This window comes from Amblyraja radiata, chromosome 22 (assembly GCF_010909765.2).
Source record: "Amblyraja radiata isolate CabotCenter1 chromosome 22, sAmbRad1.1.pri, whole genome shotgun sequence".
NCBI lineage: Eukaryota > Metazoa > Chordata > Chondrichthyes > Rajiformes > Rajidae > Amblyraja > Amblyraja radiata.
In genome coordinates this window covers 29,922,524-29,943,401 of record NC_045977.1, presented here as the reverse complement: position 1 = coordinate 29,943,401, position 20,878 = coordinate 29,922,524, and the positions used below count along the sequence as shown (strand labels likewise).

The following is a 20,878-nucleotide window of genomic DNA, read 5'->3' as shown; positions in this document are numbered from 1 at the left end:
AAAGGTGACAATGCATTTTCTTCGGTCCCGTGACAGAAAGGTCACCGCCCAAAACAAACTCAGACTACAGTGACTGACCTGCAGTAAGGAGTTGGTTGAGTACAGGTTTGACCTGGATCGAGCTGGCCAGGACTCAGGCAAAAAAAAAAGCCTTTGCAGCAGGTCTGGGAATCTCTGCACTTGTGAACTCACGGTGGAGCAATGGAAGAGAAACAAAGGCATAATTATCCCCTCCAGTCAATTCCAGTTGATCCATCAAAGAGGAACTTTGCTCAGTCCCAGCTTCAATAACTCTGCGCTGTTGTCAGCATCTGCAACGGCTAAATTGAGTTTGAAGATGAAAAGGCAATAAGAATCTAACTGCTTCATCTGGCAGGTTTGTTGGTGACGAGAGAAAACTGGTGATTGGCAATAAAAACATAGACAAAGGATATTGAACTTCTATTTCACCCATCAGATTCTGAACTTACGCAGCCTAAAAGGATGATGGAAGCAAATACAGTCGAACTTTCAAAATGGAGATGGGCAAATATTTTGTAGAGAAATATTTCAAGGTAAGGGGAATAAAGCAGGACAGTGGGGTTATTCAGACATCCCCATGTAAGAGTAGCACATGCATAAAGAGCAAATGGCCTTTGGTTAAGTTCAATCTAAACGTGATATTGACAAAAATGTGTAAAGGAGAGAATGCTATTATTATTTTATTATAATAAAAGTGAGAGTGGCTTTCGATAGTTTTATAAAGTGGAGCAGCAGTTTACAAATCACATAATTCACATGGTGAACAATCAGGATGTGAACCCACCTCTTATCCCATCACATTGGTGACAAAGTCTTTATCAATAAAAGTATTATTCCTGACTGCCATTCCAATGACCTTTGCCCCCCAGTGTTGGCAGAACTGGCATCCACGCCATTGTAATTGTTAAATGAATAAATCTTTAATTTTGGTCACATAGATGCGCAGCTCAAACGGTTCCTTTGTAGCTCTGTACCTGAAGGTAAACATGTTGAAGACCACAAGGGAAAGAGATAAGGTGTACTGATTGAAATGAGCCGAGATAGAAATAATGACACAAAGAGCTGGACTAACTCAGCGGGTTAGGCAGCATATCTGGAGAACATGGTGACGTTTCGGGTCGGGATCCTTCGTCAGACTGAAAGAAAAAACAAAAGTGGGATAACACAGAACTAGTGTGAACTGGTGATCGATGGTCAGCGCGGACTCGGTGGGGCCGAAGGGTCTGTTTCCATGCTGCATCTTTCAATCAATCAATCAATAGCAGCCATTCCCTTCTGTTTGGGCCTGTGAACTGTTTGTGCACAACCGTTACATTGGCTGATGGGCGCATGCACATTCCCCACAATCCAGCAAACACCACTGGAAAAAAATATATAAAGGGGAACACAGCTCTCAGAGATGTCTAGAGTCTAGACTCTTGAGGCACACCATCCAGACTTGTCCAAAGTCGCAAACTACCAGACACCTGAGAATGTTCTAATTAGATTACATCTTCAGCACAGTGAAATGTCATGATAGGGATCAGAAGAGCTTCAGCAAATAAATAATTGGAAACCGAAGGAGATGCACAGGGAGCATCGCAGTAGGGGTGAGAACTCCAGAGAAGTTTGAGGAAAGAATTCTGCAACTGAAGAACTATTCCAAGTATGCTCAATGCAAAGATGCACATTCTCATAAACGATTACACTCTTAAGATATTTTTTAACAAAAATGAATTATTTTATTTCTCGATGACAAGAAGATATAATGTAACCACTCCCATTCATTACCCAATGACCACAAGTCACATCATGTCAGTAGCCCTCAGCCATTTTACTTGGCTCTTTATAGTTTCATGCAGGTTTGCCTTTCTGCCCTGCATGGTTTTGGTGAGGTGATATCATCATCCCCTTTTCTTGCTCAGCCAATGTAGATGTGGGGCTGTGAGATGGGACACTGCCACTCCCTCTACCCAATGTAAATTACCATGGGTGAAGTGATTTCAGTTGGGAGAGCTGACATCCCACAATGTGTATTAACACAATCTTGCTCGAAAAACCCTCAGAAATATTTTCTCAACATTTGATCTCTGTTTACTAGTTTCCCCAGTGCCACTTTAGTTGACCATGACACTTTGGGTTCCCTCTAAGGGCACTCTTTCGGTTCATTTTCAGTCACCCAAGCTGAGGAGCTACTTGGGATCATTCTGATCTAGAAAACCACCCTCCAACAGCCCACATTCAAGGGTCAACATATCTCAGGCACTGCATTGGGTGTTTTTGCCTAGAACTAGTGATTATGGAACTGTTCAATTTCCTCCTCCCTAACCCAGTGATCAAGGCACTTGCAATATTTACCAACCTTGCCCGTTTCAATTAGTCTGGAGATTGTGCGTGGAACACACTAAGATACTTAGTGCCAAGAACCTTAGCACGGAGAGTCTACCACACCAGGACGTAAGACTCTTGGCAATCGGTCTGCGAGCCGCTCCGAATAATGGTCTTCCTCAGTAAGATTGAAACAGACTGTGTTTGTGCACACAGTGTGCCCAGAATATCACTGCACCCATGCAGTTGTTGGTCAGTACTGGATACTCCTCATGGCTGCGATTGCACTAGTCAGTCTCCGGGGGAGCCCCTTTGCAGCTTGTCTGAATTCCTCGGGCTTTGCTTTCAAGGACGTCGCGATCTGCTGCAGAGCTCGGGATGGCTGCAGGCCCAGGGCATCCATTACATTGCTGAGGTAATCTGGGAACAGGAAGATAATGGAAGAGGATTGATTGCAACGCAGCATCAAGGTAGAAAAGAGCAAAGGAGAGGATGAGTTAAATGATGAGTCAAAATTACATTAGCCTTACAGTTTAAAAACTTCTTGGAGAGTGGAAAGTAAGGAGCTCAAAAGTTGAGGTTAGGATGTTTTCATTACAGTGAAAATATTAAGGCAAAATACTTAGTGCTGGAAGAAATAAGGAAATAAAGTTTTGAAAACGTTTCCTATTCAGGGTGGCGAGGCAGGAGAATGGGACGATATTCTTCAAAGACCTAACACAGCACAAGGGGCAAAATGGCCACTTCCTCTGCAATAATGAAGTAATGACTAAAGCACAAATACTTTGCATTGTTTGCATTACACTCACCAATATCTGTGATAAGTTGCTTGGTTGCATGTGCAGTAAGCTCTGAGATCTGCAGAATGGATTCACAGTAAGTATGCATTGTTGCCCTGGCGATGGAGCCCAGCCAGTAATCAGCCATGTTGTCCAGTTCTGGTACCTCATCTCCTAGGAGGGATTTGAAGCACATAAACTGATCAGACAGACAAATGTCTTTTCACTGCACCACGGTAAATGTGATAATAAACTAAACTCAAATGTCATCAGTCGATGTAAACTGTAAAACCCATATAAATTTTAGGCTACTGTCTACATTTATTGTAAATTGGCCTGAATCCCAAATTACTGGCAGCCTCGCATACCTCTCCCCAAACAAATACTTACCAGTCCCTTACCCAAAGTGGATAATGAACAAATTACTTTGATTTGTTTAGCTAACCTGCTGAAATCTCTGAATCAAACAAGACCATGTTTCTTGTGCAGTTGCAGTAAGAACAGGGCCAGTAAGTGCTCTCAAACTTGCTCCACCATTCAAAGTGATCATGGCAGATCTGGACTTATCTTACTGACTTTTCACCTTAACGCTTTACCTCCTTACCTTGCTCTGGAGGGTATGGAAGCTTTCCGGAATGCAGTGCCAGCTCAAGTGCCGGATCCTCCTGTGTTACAAAGGGCTCCAGGTGCAGAGGCAGGGACATGATATACTGCCCAATCTGGGAACAAAAGAACGCACTATCAAGCACTCAAACCAAAGGCTTGATTAAACCAAAGATTGGTAACCTTCTTGTGAAAAAAATTGGGGGATCAATATTTTACACCTATATGATCAATTATGTCTCACCCAAAAGATGTGACCACAAGGCAACACCTCCTTACCAGTTTACCAAGTTATCAGATGAGGTTTTTGTTCTCAAGTCTAATGGTGTTTGACCTGATGCTACAACCTCTGACAGAGACAATCGTACTACTGATATCGAGTTGCAGCTGACCCCTGATGGTGCAGCATTAGACATCTGCTTTAGCAGGGTAACCTCCAGTTTATTTGTAAACCTAGTATGGATTCATGATAAAGCACAATGGGCTAATAAGGTTTTGAAAGAGGTAGGTCACCATTTCAGGTAAGAAATTATACAGTCATAAGGATTTGGGGTAGAATTAGACCATTCGGCCCATCAAGACCACTCAGCCATTCAATCACAGCTGATCTATCTCTCCTAACCCCATTCTCCTGCCTTCTCCCCATAACCCGTACCAATCAAAAATCTATCTATCTCTACCTTAGCTTATGGCTCCTGATCCAAAACACCAAACCCAAACCAATTAGGAGCAGACGAGGGCATTCGATCCAATTTGTGATCCCAGCTACAAAGACAGATGTATACAGCAATTCGTTCTTCCCCCGCACAATTAAAGCATGGAATAATCTCCACCCAACTATAGTTGCCCAACCAGATGCAACTAAATTTAAAGTAGCTCTTTCTTCCCAATAACCCTTTCTGGCTTAAGCCCTCCCTTCACCACCTCCAGTTTAAATTCCATTTGGAATATTTTGGAGGACCAAGAACCAAGAACCTCCAGAGATGCTGTCTGATCTGCTGAGTTCTTCCAGCATCTACGAACCAGCGTCTGCAGTCTATTTGACCTATTTTCATCAGAGCTCCAATTTCCCCAAAACAATTCCCTAGTTTTAGATGTTAACATCCAGCATTCTCATGTACACTTCCCATCTTCCCTCTGCCACTGTGACAGTCTCCACAAACAACCAGACTAGCCTTGTGGGAAAAGAAACGCAGTGAAAACCACCACCAAGCAAAGATGCCAATCTCAACCAAGGCACAGCTACCACCTGGTCACAGGTGTGACTGGAAGACCTGGAAGTCCCTCAATAGGCGTTGTACAGGGATGGACCAATGTAAGACCAATATGAGCAAATGGGGCGTTGCAGATGCGGCAGACACAGAATGTGAATCATCTGTACAATCCATTGCCACACCCACTAAGATGCCCACGTCTTGGTGAACAATGCTGCCTGGAAGATCTAGCGGTAGCAAACGAGAAAGCTGTCCACTGTGCAAGAGCCTGGCCGAAAATTTCAAACACAGATGATGGACACGAAAAAAGACCATCTTGTCAAACTCAACAAACTGGTGCAAACAATGACACATTCTCAGTATTTCTCAAACCTAAGACACTAATCATATCAGATTCACCCCTACCTGCAAGATACCTCCAAACTGACGTGTAAGTATATACGGTTCCTTCATTGGGTCAAAATACAAGAAATCCCCACCTCACAACATTGTCAGTCATAATTCTGATGGGAGTTCATGGAAGTGACTCACCATTATCTTTTAACACTGCAGCTAAGAATAAACAATAAATGCTGGCCCAGCAATTGATAACACACTTTCTTTTTTTTGTTGCAAAGACTCTAGTCCGATTGAAGGCAGAAACTGGACAGAAAAGATGAGGAAAAAAAAAATTTGTTTGAGAAAATGAGATCCTTACATTGCTGATGTATTCAAGGGGAGCAAGGCTGAACGTTGGAAGATCTTCAGTCAGCGTCTCTCCCATTGTTCCCGTATTCCAGGTCTTTACAGAAGATGAATAATAATTAGGGTTAGTGTGAGAGACAGAGCAACTAAACATGATGCAATGGAATCGTAGCCCCCCAACCAAACCATTCAAGCCAGCAGGAACAAATTACATGGGGGTTTTCTGCCTCTCCCAATGCAATTCTGATGAGTTTGCCATTCAATTACGTGTTAATCAGCAATACCTAAACCTGAGAGATAAACAGGTATTTGAAATGTTCTTCTCCTTCAAGTGACGCCATGAATCTTAACAGACCCAATGGATCATGTTTCCTTCAGATGGGTGACTTGTTGGCCTGAACTATTTTGGTGACGAGGCTTCCTCCGAAAACATCATTACTTCCAGGGCTGAACTGAAAATGAGCCCCCCAGTGCTTCTCAGAAGCTGATTTAAGATGGGTGACATCACAGTCTGGATTGCCCTGAGAGTACCTAGTGCCGGGCACTACCAGAAAGTCACTGACCATGTTCTATTGCTCCAAAAGCAGTACAGCATGTGGAATGAAACCATCCCATGCACCACTATAATCAGAAGTGCACAACTGAATTTCTAAGGTTTTATGAAATGATCTGGAAGTGTCATTGTAATACTTCACTCTTGGGGAAAGAATTCAGTTCCCCAATTCCAAAATAAAATGCTTTTTCAAGTGAATTTTAGGTTTATATCTATCACTAAATATGGGGTGGCACAGTGGCAATACAGTAGAGTTGCTGCCTTACAGCATCGGACCCGGGTTTGTTCTTGACTATGGGTGGTCTGTATGAAGTTTGTACGTTCTCCCTGTGAACGCGTGGGTTTTCTCTGAGTTCTCCAGTTTCCTCCCAGGACGTATAGGTTTGTAGGTTAATTGGATTCTGAAAATTATCCCTAGTGTATAGAATAGTGTTAGTGTACGGATGATTGCTGGTCAGCGAGGACTCAGTGGGCCGAACAGCCTGTTTTCATGCTGTATCTCTAAACTAAAGTAAGTCCAAGGGAAGGAATTAGACATGAAGGGCAAATGAATATGACATCAAAGTTTCACCAGAAATCAGCTTGAATTATTGCCTTCATTTCTTCCCCCATAAACTCTGCCACATCTACAAGATAAGATACAAGATACATTTATTTGTCACATGTATCAATTGGTACAGTGAAATTTGTGGTCGCCATACAGCCATACGAATAATAGAGCACAGAACACGATAATCTTTAACACAGACATCCCCACATCAAAGTTTCCCACTGTGAGGGAAGGCTCCAAAATTCAGTCATCCTCCTCTGTTGTATCTGCTGAACATCTCTAAGTTTTCTAATTTAGGAAGTTAGACCGCAACAGGGCAAACTATGATTAACACTCCTCAGTCATAGATCCCAATCACCTCACCCAATTGAGGAGGGAGAGATCAGCATCAATGGGCTGAACAATACTACGCTCCCATCTCACCTCCATCCTAGGGACCTGTGCGAGCTGCTGCTTGATGCGGAGGAACACAGAGTCAAAGGCCAGCTGATGTGCCTGTTGGTTGAGCCGGGCCAGAGCTGTTCGAGGCTCTGACAGCAGGTTAAAGTTTCCTGTTCCTTTTTCCTGCAAAGTAGGGGAGAAACTTGGCATGACTACATGACCACAGGAAGTGCACATTTAACCTTCTTAAAGCCAATTGATCTGCCTTCGATTGCTTTCCCTTCTGTTCTTCTCTTCAGCCTTACCTTCAATGTGTAGAGCATTTCCAATAGACTGGCATATTCACTCGGATTTCCCTTCAGTAAGTAATGATATTCTTGCCAGGGATTCTTAGCAGAGGATTTTTTGTCAGAGCAGCTCGTTTCTTGTATACCGGTCAAACTACGTGGACTGTACGATTCCGATAAATATTTCCCTGCAGTGGAGAGGATTCTGCAACAGAGATTTCGGAGGATTGGAAAATGGCTCACAACCTAGCTTAAATCCGCCAAGTCAGCAATGATGGTAGACAAAAATGTTGGAGAAACTCATAGGGTGAGGCAGCATCTATGGAGCGAAGGAAATAGGCAACATTTCGGGTCGAAACCCTTCATCAGACTGATGAAGGGTTTTGACCCGAAACGTTGCCTATTTCCTTCGCTCCATAGATGCTGCCTCACCCGCCGAGTTTCTCCAGCATTTTTGTCTACCTTCGATTTTCCAGCATCTTGCAGTTCCTGCAAGTCATCAATGATGTTGGGAATAATATCTATGGCCCATTTCACAACCTCCATATAAAGAACGATGAAATAACCACTGGGCAATGGAAGATTTCTGCCTGTTTATGTCTACATTAACTTCAAATATGAATTCCATTACATGTTTTATTAAACAATCTTCTTTCGAAAAATTCACAGATTTTAATTTAACAATAGGAATGGATCAGGTAAACGCACTCTTAGGAATAGATCAGGTAAACTCACAGAGTCACTTGCCCAGAGTAGGGAAATCGAGAACCAGAGGACATAGGTTTAAGGTGAGGGGGGAAAAGATTTCATAGGAACCTGAGGGGTAACTTTTTTGTTTACACAAAGGGTGGTGGGTGTATGGAACAATATGCTGAAAAAGGTAGCTGAGGTAGGTTGCAACGTTTAAGAAACATTTAGACCGGTACATGGATAGGATAGTGTGGGAAGAAACTGCAAATGCTGGTTTAACCCGTAACTAGAGTCATTGTGGTAACAGACCCTTGGTTGCCAAAATGGAAATACACATGTACTGCTCACAACTGACCTGTTCGACAGCTGCTGTTCAAAGTCTCCAAACTGTCGCAATAGTTCGCCGCAGGTTGCTATAATTCTAAAATTAAAAATGATGCAAATAGAAAAAAAGAAACTAAAATATCAGATAGCATTCACAGGAAGTGTTCACACCAATAATACATGTAGCTTGCTGTGAGATTAGAAAGAGCTTCCAATATATTTGGGACAAATATCAATACTAGTAATTGTAGCAGATCTCTCCCCCTCTACAAGGGCCAGTCCGCGGCGAACTGCAAAGACTGATCATACCCCATTGCATCAAAAACATGGAATGTGTGTGCTTGGGGTATATTTTTATCAAGAAATATATATTTTCTTAATCTTTGATGTCAGACTGGCTGTTTGTTATATGAGGAAGAATATGGAACAAGAATTTATAGATTCAAGAAATGGAGTGGCACAGCAGTGCAGTCCAGGAGGGAAATCCAGAATATAGATCTTCGTGGTTGATGGCATGGCCATTAATGTGGAGTTATTAAATCTATGCATGTGCAAAAAAATAGAAAGAGAGGAATCAAGATGTAGCAAAGGTATGGGCAAGACAAAATTAGAGATGGGGAGAGAAAAATCCCTGAGGATGTGGATGTTAAAATTAAGACATGGGAGCCAGCCTAGTTCAGCAAGAACAGGATGATCTGTGTACCTTACTTGATTCAGGAAATAATCACTTCAAAATGGCACTGGTGGCGGACGGAGGAAAGGATTGCTGTCGGTGAGTGGGCTGGCCGTGGGAGGTGCTCTGGGGCACGAAGGCTGAAGGATTGCAGCGTGAGGCGAGGGATGGCGCATTTGGGAGTCAATGTGCCCGGATCGTTGCTTTGGTGGAGAGGGCCGTTGTGAGGCCTCGGATCAATTAGATGAGGCACCGTTCCAAGCCGCCACACACACGGATTGGACGTGGCCTGCAACCGCAACTCAGCGGTGGAGGGAATTGATAATAATATCTGAACCGGCCAGGCCAGGCCCTGCAACTGCAACCCAGTGCCACTGCCGCCAGGGCAAAGAACCTTTATGGCCAAGTTAAGACTGACATTTTTAACAGCTTTGAACTTGAAGAGTACATGTTGGCAACAGAAACATGGCGACTCTTGTGTACTGACTCAGTGTAATCTAGGATTCTTATACACTTGTACTCGAGTATGATTGCACCTACGTATCGTAAGAATGTTACTGAACTATATGCAAAAAGAGAATTTCACTGTACCTAGGTACATATGACAATAAAGTACCATTGAACCATTGACTCTTGGACATAAAGACAAAAATACAACTCAGGAACAACTATGATACTGAATGATCCGATTCATTTTTAGTTCGAAGGAGTAAAAAAGAGTGACCAGAGGAAAATGGACCAAAATAAACTATGAATGCTAGAAATCTGAAACAAAGAAAATCTAGAAGCATTCAGCACGTAGCACAACATTGCCGATGTTGAATTAACATCGATGCTGGAAACTGCCACATTTTAAAGGCAACATCACATTGCTCGTGTGTAGGAACGAACTGCAGATGCTGGTTTAAACCAAAGATAAACACAAAATGCTGGAGTAACTCAGCGGGACAGGCAACATCTCTGGAGAGAAGGAATGGGTGACGTTTCAGGTCGAGACCCTTCTTCGATTGATAGTTTTCGTCTGCACCTTATTAAACATTTCCTCTGTTTTCTCTATCCCTCCCCCTTTCACGTTGCTTAAACATCCCCTTGTCTCCACATTTGTATCCAGTTCTCGTGAAGGGTCCCTGACACATAACCTTGACTCTGCTACTCTTCCACAGAATAGAATGTTGATATATAAAATTTGATCCCAGCTGTGAGGCAGGAATGGGGCTGGGGAAGGTGAGGAAAGGAATATTATAATGAAGGCTCACTTTCAGGTACAAATGAATTACATTGCCAATCTGACGAGAGGAGAGTTAGTCGCACGATGGCACATACTGTGGTCTCCCAGTCAGGAATATGAATAAAGCTGCATTGCCAGCAAGGAGCTGGAAATGCAGTAATGGAGTGAGGTGAGATTGCAAGTGTAACTCCAGTTCTCTTTGGCTCACTGGGCCATCACCTGATCGAGTTTTGGAAGGCAGTCCAGTCTTCCTGGAATAAGGATCCATTGGAAATTTCCTCCAGTTTGCATTTCTTGCGGATGGACTGCAGAGCACTGGCGAAGTCGGCAACATACCTAGAGCAGAGTGAAACATCAGCCAAGAGCAGACCACATAACAGTTGTACTCCAATCACTTAACACGGGGGATCCTGCATTATAACCTCCTCACCATACTACATATGGCTAATTCAGATAGTCAGCACACATTTTGTCCCATACGACTACATCACCAGATGGAACTTCATAGTTAATGCTATTATGTGGGGATGAGTAGAGTGATGATCCAAGTGCTTACTCCATCCGAATGGAAAATTGATGGGTAAAAATCAGAGATCAGCACTGGAGCAAGGTGCAGCTATAATCCCTTGGATATCCAGTCTGTATTCTGTCCTGGAAAGACTACCACAAGGAATAAAAGTGCCTGCTGGAGTGAATAATGCAGCATCCACAGCAGAAGAGCGATATTTAAAAAGCAACCAGCGACCGTACCATAATGCATCCAACAGAACTGTGGATGAGAGAGCAATGCATGGTCACCATACGACACGGTAATATATGGTCACTGGACAGCAGAGTCACCAGTGGTCATCGGTCAACAAAACAGTGTGTGGTCTTAAGAAAACAGAAGGGAACTCACTTTGAGAAGAGACCCTTGAGAGCTTTAAGCAAGCCACAAAATGCAAGCCCATCAGTCAATTTCACACATCTATCCACTCCGCTCCCAGCCAGGCTGAAGACTTTATTTACCGACTGACTGAGCTCCTGTACAGAGTCAATCAGCTCTCCACGCTCCTAAAGAAAAAGGCACACAAAAGGGAGTCATTAGCAAAGCAAGATACACTCACAAGCTTGTTACCACATTGGAGGGTGGCACAGTGGGACTCCGGTAGAGTTGTTTCCTTACAATGCCAGAGACCCAGGGTCGATCCTGACTACGGTGTAGTCTGTACCGAGTTTGTACGTTCTCCTTGTGATTGTGTGGGTTTTCTCCAGGTGCTCCGGTTTTCTCCCACACTCCCAAGACAAAAAGGTTTGAAGGTTGATTGGCTTTTGTAACTTGTAAATTGTCCCTAGTGTGCACGACAGCATTACTGTATGGTGTGATCGCTGGCTGGCAAGGACTCGAAGGACCTTTTTCCACGCTGTATCTCTAAAGTCCAAAGTAAAGTCTAGTGTAAAGGATAGGAACACGTTCTAATGAAGGAGTGTTTTTCAAACCAGCAGTGTGTTGTGCAAAGGGACGCAAACCGGTTCTGTCCTATATCATCGCAAACCCTACTATTCTGATCATTCCTTTCCTCTCAAATTGCAAAAAGCTCACCCAACCTGCCTTTCCGCCAAGCACTCCATCAAGATGAAAGGTCCATGCTGTTCCTAATCTGCTCCGCACAGACACAGTGCCGTGCCCTAATGTTAACGCTTGGTCAATGTAACCCCGAGGCTTTCATTGTAACATAAGAAAAATGAAATACTCTCAGGATCACAGACACACAGCCTATACAACAATTTGTATTGGTTTATCATTGTCATATCTACTGAGAAAAACCTTGTTTTGCATGTCCTCGAGGTAAATCATACCATACACATCAGGAAATGAAAAATAAAATTATAAATCAAGTGCAGAATATAGTTTACAGCTAAAAATAAAATTCAAGGACCATAACAAGGTAGATTGGAAGATTGGAAATTACATCCTGAGCATACAAAGAGTCCGTTCAAGAGTCTGCAACAGAGGGTAAGAAGCTATTCTTGCATCTGGTGGTACATACTTTCAAGCTTTTGTACCTTCTGTCCTGCAGACCAGCCATAGGGGAGAAGAGTCAAGAATTAATAGTGTTTTATTGTCATGTATCCCATATAGAACAATGAAATTATTACTTGCTGCAGCAGAACAGAATATGTAAACATAGTACACTGTAAACAATATAATAAACGAGAGGAAAAAAATATTATAATTACGCATTCAGTCAGAAAGACTGGCATTGCTGAAAAGAGCACATAGTGGATACGTCCAATCTTTTCCAGTATATCATTACCAACTAAATAAAATGGATGTTATTCCTCGTAGATTCTAGATAAAATTTACAATGAATGAAAAAATAGCTCAAAGGCTGAGGTTGTTCAGCATACCAATACTCCTTCTCCTTTCTTTATTTCTTGGCCCATTTTGATCATGCACCCTTTCCCCTTGTGCACCATTCCTTTGCCTGTAACAGCTGCCAAGTTTTGTCAGAGCATTTCAGTATTCTAGTACCTGAAAATCAGTATTTTGCTGAGGAAATCAGTATTTTTACGTGGTCCCATTTTGCTGATTTTTTTTTTAAATGTGTGGTCATACCCATGTAAGAGTACAAGAATGCATAACTTTGCTACCAATTGACATGTCTTCTACGCACCTTACTTGACAGTGCATTAATTGCCATATTTTTTTATACTTCTGTTTGAATGGCTGCTACCTGGTTTTAGTACCAGATGATGATGTAGAAGTCATTTTGGAAGCCACCCTCTCCCTCCCTCGCTCTCTCCCTCCTTCCTCTCCCTCGCTCCCTCCCCCTTTCCCTGCCTCTCTCCTTCCTTTTTTTCTTCCTCCCTCTCTTATTCCCTCCCTCCCTCTCAGCTTCTCCCTTCCTTCTCCCTCCCCAAACAGTCTGTGACCCATAGCGCTATGTGTAAAGGCAATAGTGCTCCAGCTGGTAGCACTATAATTAGAACCCATAGTACTGTTCGTTTAAATTCCCAGGAGCTAAACTGACAACGCTGTTTAAACCTGTAGCGGGACAGGCAGATCAAAGCTTACAAAAATAATCATCCAGATCTTGAAATTTAAAATGCTAATAGATTTAATCTGCTTTAATTTTTAGAGTTGCAGTATGACTTTTTATAGTCTTGCATTTTTTAAGTAACAAAATGAAACAGAAAGTCGAGCCGATTTCTTAAAAATCCATATTTTACAAAGCAAATCCGTACATCCGTATTCTCATCGCATTTTCGTAACACAATCATCCCCCCGCCCCCCCGCCCCAATGCCTGCAGAATGCAGTACAGATCTTACCAGAGGGATTGCACTGATCTGGATGAGCAGGTTTGAGCCCTCGAGGTCACCATACTGCAGCTGATATGGCACATAGGGACTATGGATAGCTGCAACTAGTTCTGTAACTTTCACCAGGTTGGTTTCACCTACAAATCAATGAAAATTAAGCATAGTTTAAACTTGCAACAATTTGCCAGAACCTGGAATCTGTGCCAATACCTTGTCATGTTAGTTTTGCCTATAACCTTTGTGAGCAAGACCCAAATGGTGTTAAATTCGTCAGCCAGATTGGAAGGAAATCCCAAAGGCGTGCAGGTTGGTTGGTCATTTGGCCACTGTAAAATTACCCCAGGAAGTGAGGGCAGAATCTGGGAAATGTTGATGGGAATGTGGGGAGAATAAAACTGGATTTGTGTCAGTACAGTGTGAAGGGTGCTTAATGGTTATTGTGGACTAAGTGTGCTGAAAGGTCAATTTCCATGCTCTACAATTTTGTTTATTTTAGTTTTATAGATACAGCACGGAAACAGGTCCTTCGGCCCACCGAGTCCGACCAGGGATCCCCGTACACTAGCAGTATGCTACACACTAGGGACAATTCTCAAATTTTACCGAAGCCAGATTAACCTACAAAACCTGTTCGTCTTTGGAGCGTGGGAGGAAACTGGAGCACCCAGGGAAAACCCACGTGGTCACAGACAGCACCCGTAGTCAGGAACACACCCAGGTCTCTGGCACTGTAAGGCAGCAAATCCACCGCTGCACCACCGTGCCTCCACGTGGACCATAGGAAGTCAGAAAAGCTGGTGGCTAATGTCACAGTGAAGATTCAGTATCTACAATCCTCCTTTCTCTTTTACACTCACGCCAGCCCATGGTTTCCAATTTGGAGTTTACTGTAACAAAATGGAAGCTATTATTTAGAATGTTGGAAACAAGCTGCTTCGTCTCAGAATGACAGACCAACTATTTGTGATTGAGGTGAGTTACATTTTCTTAACTCGAGGAACAAATAACTCTTTGGAATCCTCAACCTGAGAGGGAGTTGATGGACATTAGTTGAGTACATTCAAGAGTCGGTGGTAGATTTGCGGTACTATAGGAATCAAGGGATGAGGCAACTGGGCAGCAAATTGGAATTAGATAATAAGCCTTGACTACACTGAATGGCTGATCAGACTCAAGGGAGTGAATGCGCCTGCTCTCCTTTCTTTATCCTGATTTATACCATAAGAATGGTTTTTCTAGCCCATGTCTCTGGTGGTCTTTTAGCTCCAAGTGCAAACTTAACTAGTGTTATACCCTGTATAAATATCCTCCATCATCTCTGCTATTTCTTCCTTCCACTGTGCCAACATACCCAGGTGTGGTAACATTGCTGCCTCCAGACCCTTGGCAAAGTGAACGGTGCTGTCATGGAGATCCAGCAGCACATGCAGCTTGTCCTCCTGGCTCGCCTTCTCTATAGCTGTGCTGAGGCAGACAGGGATTGATGGAACGATGGCCCCCAGCGTTTGAATCTGCAGCACTGTAACAATCTCGTAAGGGTTCCTGAAGACCTGCTCAACAGAAAGATTTAGGCACTGGTAACAAATTCACGATCCAAAAAAGAACAGAGTTAGACCCAATTTTGCAAGAACAATGATTACAAAGAAATGTAAATAATTCAGGGTGTTAAATCTTTAGTCAGATAATTGTAATACAATCATAAGGAATAGGAGTAGAATTAGGCCTTCAGCCCATCCAGTCTACTCCGCCATTCAATCATGGCTGCTCTATCTCTCCCTCCTAACCCCATTCTTCTGCCTTCTCCCCATATCCTGACACCTTGTGGGTGATAATATTAAATAACAAATCAATTTTGGATCATTATCATAGCACACACTATTTATAATAAGTGTGACATTGAAAATTCATTTAGCTCAAGTAGTCTGCGCTAGATTTATGACTGAAGAGGTCTCAATGTCTCGGTTGAGCAATGCATCCTTCTATTCCTTTCTCATTCACATGCAGTTCTTTCTTAAACTAATTATCTACCTTCCTCTTCAAAGCAACCCTTTTGCTTGGCCACGTATTTTTTTGTGGTAGTTCGTGTGTTTTGGATACCATGCCAACAGCTTCTGTGCTCAAAGTCTTTTGCCAATTACAGTTCATACATCATGGCTCAGCGGGTAGACTTTGAGCCTCCAAATCGGCAGGTTGAGTGTTCAAGCCTCATTCCAGGGGCTTGAAGACATTATTGTATATGACCCTCCAAGAGAAAGGTATTAAATCTCTGATTATCCTAAATGAAACAGCGACTAAAGTAATTGGCAGCTAATGCTATGTAAATGGACTTTCACAAACATTTGATAAAGTTCCCCACAACAAATTCAAGGCACTGAAGCCAATTTACTGAGAGTAGACGAAAGGAACTGCAGGCACTGTTTACAAATATAAAAGACAAAGTGCCGGAGTAACTCAGCAGGGAAGGCGGCATCTCTGGAGAACACGGACAGCCAATTTACTGACCTGGGTAAGAAATTGTCTGCGCAACAAGAAACAATTTGGACTTAAACACACAGGAAATGATAAAAGGACTTGCAAAAGGAAAGTGAGTATGAGTGATATTCTCTCATCATCTCAGTGTGGTGATAACACAAAAATAGAAAGCACTAGACGACCCGTAGTGGGTCCTCGTAGTGACGCCAGAGATCCTCGAGACGTTCAGTTATTTCAAATTCCGTCTCTTCATTCCTTCTGGGCGTGCCGCCGCCGGGCCCGGCAACCCTCGAAGGGCCGAATGGCCTACTCCTGCACCTATTATCTATGTTTCTATGTTTCCACCAACTGCGCAGGCACGACTGCCTCGTTGAAACTTGTCCCATTCACAGTATAAAGTTAATTAAAGTTTATAAAGCGATTTACTTTGTAAAATATAACAAAACTTGATACTGCACACCGCAGGCGAATGGTGAGCAAGGCGCGGCAAAAATTGTTGTACCATCATGTACCGTTTTGGCTGTATTTCAGGAACATACATACATACTGAGACTTTTAGTTATATAGTGAGGGCGGACCGGCTCCCGGCTGGAAGGCGCTCCCGTGGGGGGCAGCCCGGTGCGGGGCTGAGACGCTGCCGTGTGGGCGGCCCGGTGCGGGGCGGAGACGGTGCTCCGGCGGCTGAGGCGGCGGCGACCTGAAGCTCCCATTGCAACAGCTGCGTCCGCTGGACTGGAGGGCGGCAGCTTCGACCACCCCCGGGCCGCGGAGCTTGAACCGCGGTACTGATACCATCGCCCGGTGGGGTATCGCCTCGGCGCAGAGGGAGAAGAGGAGGGAAGAGACAGTAACTCTAAGACTTTTGCCTCCATCACAGTGAGGAGGTGTTTGGTGAACTCACTGTGGTGGATGTTAATTTGTGTTTATTGTGTGTTGTTATTATTACATGTATGGCTGCAGGCAACAGCATTTCGTTCAGACCGAAAGGTCTGAGTGACAATAAAGGAAATCTAATTGTTGTTATGTTCTTATGTATTTTACTACTGTACCCATTTAGGATGCCAGGTTTCCATTCCAGAGCACTAGCAAACCAGATGGGATTTGTTAGGATCTAAAAGTTTTTCAGTCACACTTGCAGATAAATTATCTTTCTAAATTTATCCTCTTAACATTTAAACAAAAAGTTCAATGGCTGTCAAGGTGACGTTTTATCCTTAGGGTGTCACAGCTGGTAGAACTGCTATCTCACATTGCCAGAGACCCGGGTTTAATCCTGACCTCGGGTACTGTCTGTGTGTAGTGGGCAGTTTCCCTGTGACCACGCAGGTTTCCTCTGGGTACTCCAGTTTCGTCCCACATCCCAAAGATGTAGTTTTGAAGGTCAATTGGCCTCTATAGTCCTTGGTTCTTGGTCCTCCAAAATATTCCAAATGGAATTTAAACTGGAGGTGCCAGAGGGTGGACCTAAGCAAAAAAAGGATTCTTGGAGAAGAAGGGCTACCTTAAATTTAGTTGCATCTGGTTAAGTAACTATGGTAGGGTGAAGACTATTCCATGCTTTAATTGTGCGGGGGAAGAATGAATTGCTGTATACATCTGTCTTGGTAGCTGGTATCTCAAATTGGATCGAATGCCCTTGTCTGCTCCCAATAGGTTTGGGTTTGGTGTATCTCTGTCGAGCTGACCATTTAACATTTTGTAAAAACAGGTCAAACGGTGAGCTTTAAGTCTGTTTTGGAGAGGGTTCGACCCCAGTGAATTCAAAAGTTTGGTAACACTCGCTTCTCTCTCATAGGTATTTGTAACAAATCGAGCTATCTGTCTTTGGACACGTCCGATGGAAGAAATGTTTCTATTTGTGTACGGATCCCATACTGCAACTGCGTAGTCCTAACGAGGGTGAAGTAGAACTTCTCCTTGATAAAAGTTGAACAATGATGAAAGTTGCGTCTCAGAAAATTTAGGACACTTGTTTCACCGTTGCATGATGGCTTGTACTCGCTAGAATTTAGAAGATTGAGGGGGGATCTTATAGAAACTTACAAAATTCTTAAGGGGTTGGACAGGCTAGATGCAGGAAGATTGTTCCCGATGTTGGGGAGGTCCAGGACAAGGGGTCACAGTTTAAGGATAAAGGGGAAATCCTTTAGGACCGAGATGAGAAAAACATTTTTCACAGAGAGTGGTGAATCTCTGGAACTCCCTGCCACAGAAGGTAGTTGAGGCCAGTTAATTGGCTATATTTAAGAGGGAGTTAGATGTGGCCCTTGTAGTTAAAGGGATCAGGGGGTATGGAGAGAAAGCAGGTACAGGATACTGAGTTGGATGATCAGCCATGATCATATAGAATGGCGATGCTGGCTCGAAGGGCCGATTGGCCTACTCCTGCACCTATTTTCTATGTTTCCATGAGTCTGACCATCCCAACGTAGAACGTTCTATAAATTTCCCCTTGTGTGTAGGGAGTGGATGGAAAAGTGGGATAACATAGAACTAGTGTGAACAGGCGATCAATGGTCAGTGTGGACTCGGTGGGCCGAAGAGCCTGATTCCATGCTGTATCTCTAAACTAACACAAATTTTCACATCAATAGGCCTCTGAGTACCAATCCAGTATAGTAATTAACTAATTATAGTCTCATTGTACCTCATTTATATATGTCGTTAAGCTACCCATTGCCTGACCCAGCTCCCCAAGTTCTTTCTTTAAAACATTGTTGACTTGTGGCTCTGCCTGTTAATGGGTTAAAATCTTTCTATTTTCTTCTGATAACAAACTGTAATCCAGCTAATTTTACCTCGCAAACTGTAATCCAGCTAATCGCAAAGCTAAAGTCAATTGGATGTTTGAAGTGTTGTTAAGCAGCAAACACGGCAGTTTTTCACTCAACTCTCACAGAATTATGCAACATCTGTTTTTTGTAGATGTTCCTTGAAAGATAGATATTGCTAAGGACACTGGGGATAATGTATGCTCTTCTCCAAACTAGCACTATTTTACTGAGAGCAAACAGTGCAACACTCTCATAGAAACATAGAAAATAAGGTCAGGAGTAGGCCATTCGGCCCTTCGAGCCAGCACCGCCATTCAATATGATCATGGCTGATCATCCAAAATCAGTACCCCGTTACACCTTTTTCCACATATCCCTTGATTCCCTTAGCCTTATAAGCTAAATCTAACTCTCTCTTGAAAACATCCAGTGAATTGGCCTCCACTGCCTTCTGTGACAGAGAATTCCACAGATTCACAACTCTCAGTCCTAAATGACCTACCCCTTATTCTTAAACTGTGATCCCTAGTTCTGGACTCCCCCAACATCGGGAACATTTTTCCTGCATCTACCCTGTCCTCTAAATTCCAGCGAATACAAGCCCAATCGACCCATTCTTTCATCATACGTCAGTCTCGCCATCCTGGAAATTAATTATCCTGGTGAACCTACCCACTCACTCAATAGCAACAATGTCCTTCCTCAAATTAGACCAAAATTGCACACAATACTCCAGGTGCGGTCTCACCAGGGCCCTGTACAACTGCAGCAGGACCTCCTTGCTCCTAAACTCAAAACCTCTTGCCATGAAGGCGCACATGCCATTGGCTTTCTTCACTGCCTGCTGTAACTGCATGCTTACTTACATGCTCTACAGCAGGGAGTACTGCCCCAATTACTCAACTAGACTGTGTGTTCAAGTCTCTGCAGCAGCTTTCAGGAGCAAGAGTGCCAATCATTGAGCCACAACTGACAACTGGTTTCCCCATTTTCTTCCCATTTCTCTGTGTAAGAACAGGAACTATAAAATGCTACAATGCCTTTTAATAAGGAAACAACACCACAGTTTTGATATGGCTGACTGCCCTAAAAAAAGTTGCCTGCAGTTATGGAACACAGCATGCGAGATCCAGAGATATTCTACATGACATTTCACATTTATTGTTTTATTAGACGCTACATCTTGGTGTTTAATCTGCTAACACAAAGTTATTCCTGGAAACTGATCAGAGATAAGGCAGAACATTTAATATGTTATAACAAGTCGTACTGGACTGGAGAGCACAGCCTCTGGGAATCAATTTAAAAAAAGGCAAGAGAAGTAAGTACTTTTTTATGTTTGTGATGTGGGGGGTAGGGGGGGAAGAAAGCGAAGCTGGTAAATATTTCCATCGAAGAGTATGTAAAAACCCCAGGGAGTAGAAATGAAATCAGAAATCAAAAGCACATCAGATCCCTCTCTCCCACCTACAGCACCCATGTTAGCAGCTCACCGTTTCCCTTTGCTTTCTCCACAACAATCTCCATTCCCCTATCTCCCCTTACAACAATCCCACATCCACAGCAAACCAAACTTGAGGCACTGCAGAACGCATGAATATAAACTAAAGCCATTGACACTATATTCCTAGAATTTGTGACTGAAGAGGAAACCATGTAGAAATGTAAGCGATAAATTACACAAATGGTTGATTACGGGTGAGAATATATACGGGTTACATATATACCGGATTCAATTCACACTCCCTCAAATATCAATCCTGAAACAGTGGGCATTTTATTGTGTGAAATGTGCCTGACATCTGTTGGCATGTGAACATCTATTTTCATATTTCCTTTCCTATGTGAAGGATAAACACCAGCAGTCCTTTGGCAGGGATTTGGGGAGACAATTTGGGGAATGTAGGGAAGTTTTACAGAAGGACCGGGCATGATTACTCTGTCTGGGACTAAATGTCGATCAATACTTTTCCCTTTATTGATCTCATACTTTTTCAATAACGAGCGTGAGATTCAGGTTTGTTTAATTGTTTG

At 43.1% G+C, this 20,878-nt stretch overlaps 1 protein-coding gene across 1 annotated transcript in view; it reads right to left on the bottom strand.

Moving 5' to 3' along the window:
* Positions 1-1,717: 1,717 nt before the first annotated feature.
* The window catches only part of cog7 (component of oligomeric golgi complex 7), a 35,626-nt gene continuing 16,465 nt past the window's right edge, over positions 1,718-20,878 (bottom strand). Inside the window, exons 8-18 of the mRNA XM_033040885.1 lie at positions 14,950-15,148; positions 13,608-13,735; positions 11,193-11,347; positions 10,514-10,630; positions 8,425-8,490; positions 7,398-7,584; positions 7,135-7,275; positions 5,622-5,705; positions 3,712-3,826; positions 3,138-3,281; positions 1,718-2,748 (exon numbers count right to left, since the gene is read on the bottom strand). Coding sequence (XP_032896776.1) covers positions 2,582-2,748; positions 3,138-3,281; positions 3,712-3,826; positions 5,622-5,705; positions 7,135-7,275; positions 7,398-7,584; positions 8,425-8,490; positions 10,514-10,630; positions 11,193-11,347; positions 13,608-13,735; positions 14,950-15,148 — 1,503 coding nt within the window. The 3' untranslated portion in view covers positions 1,718-2,581. The remainder of the gene's footprint in view (positions 2,749-3,137; positions 3,282-3,711; positions 3,827-5,621; positions 5,706-7,134; positions 7,276-7,397; positions 7,585-8,424; positions 8,491-10,513; positions 10,631-11,192; positions 11,348-13,607; positions 13,736-14,949; positions 15,149-20,878) is intronic.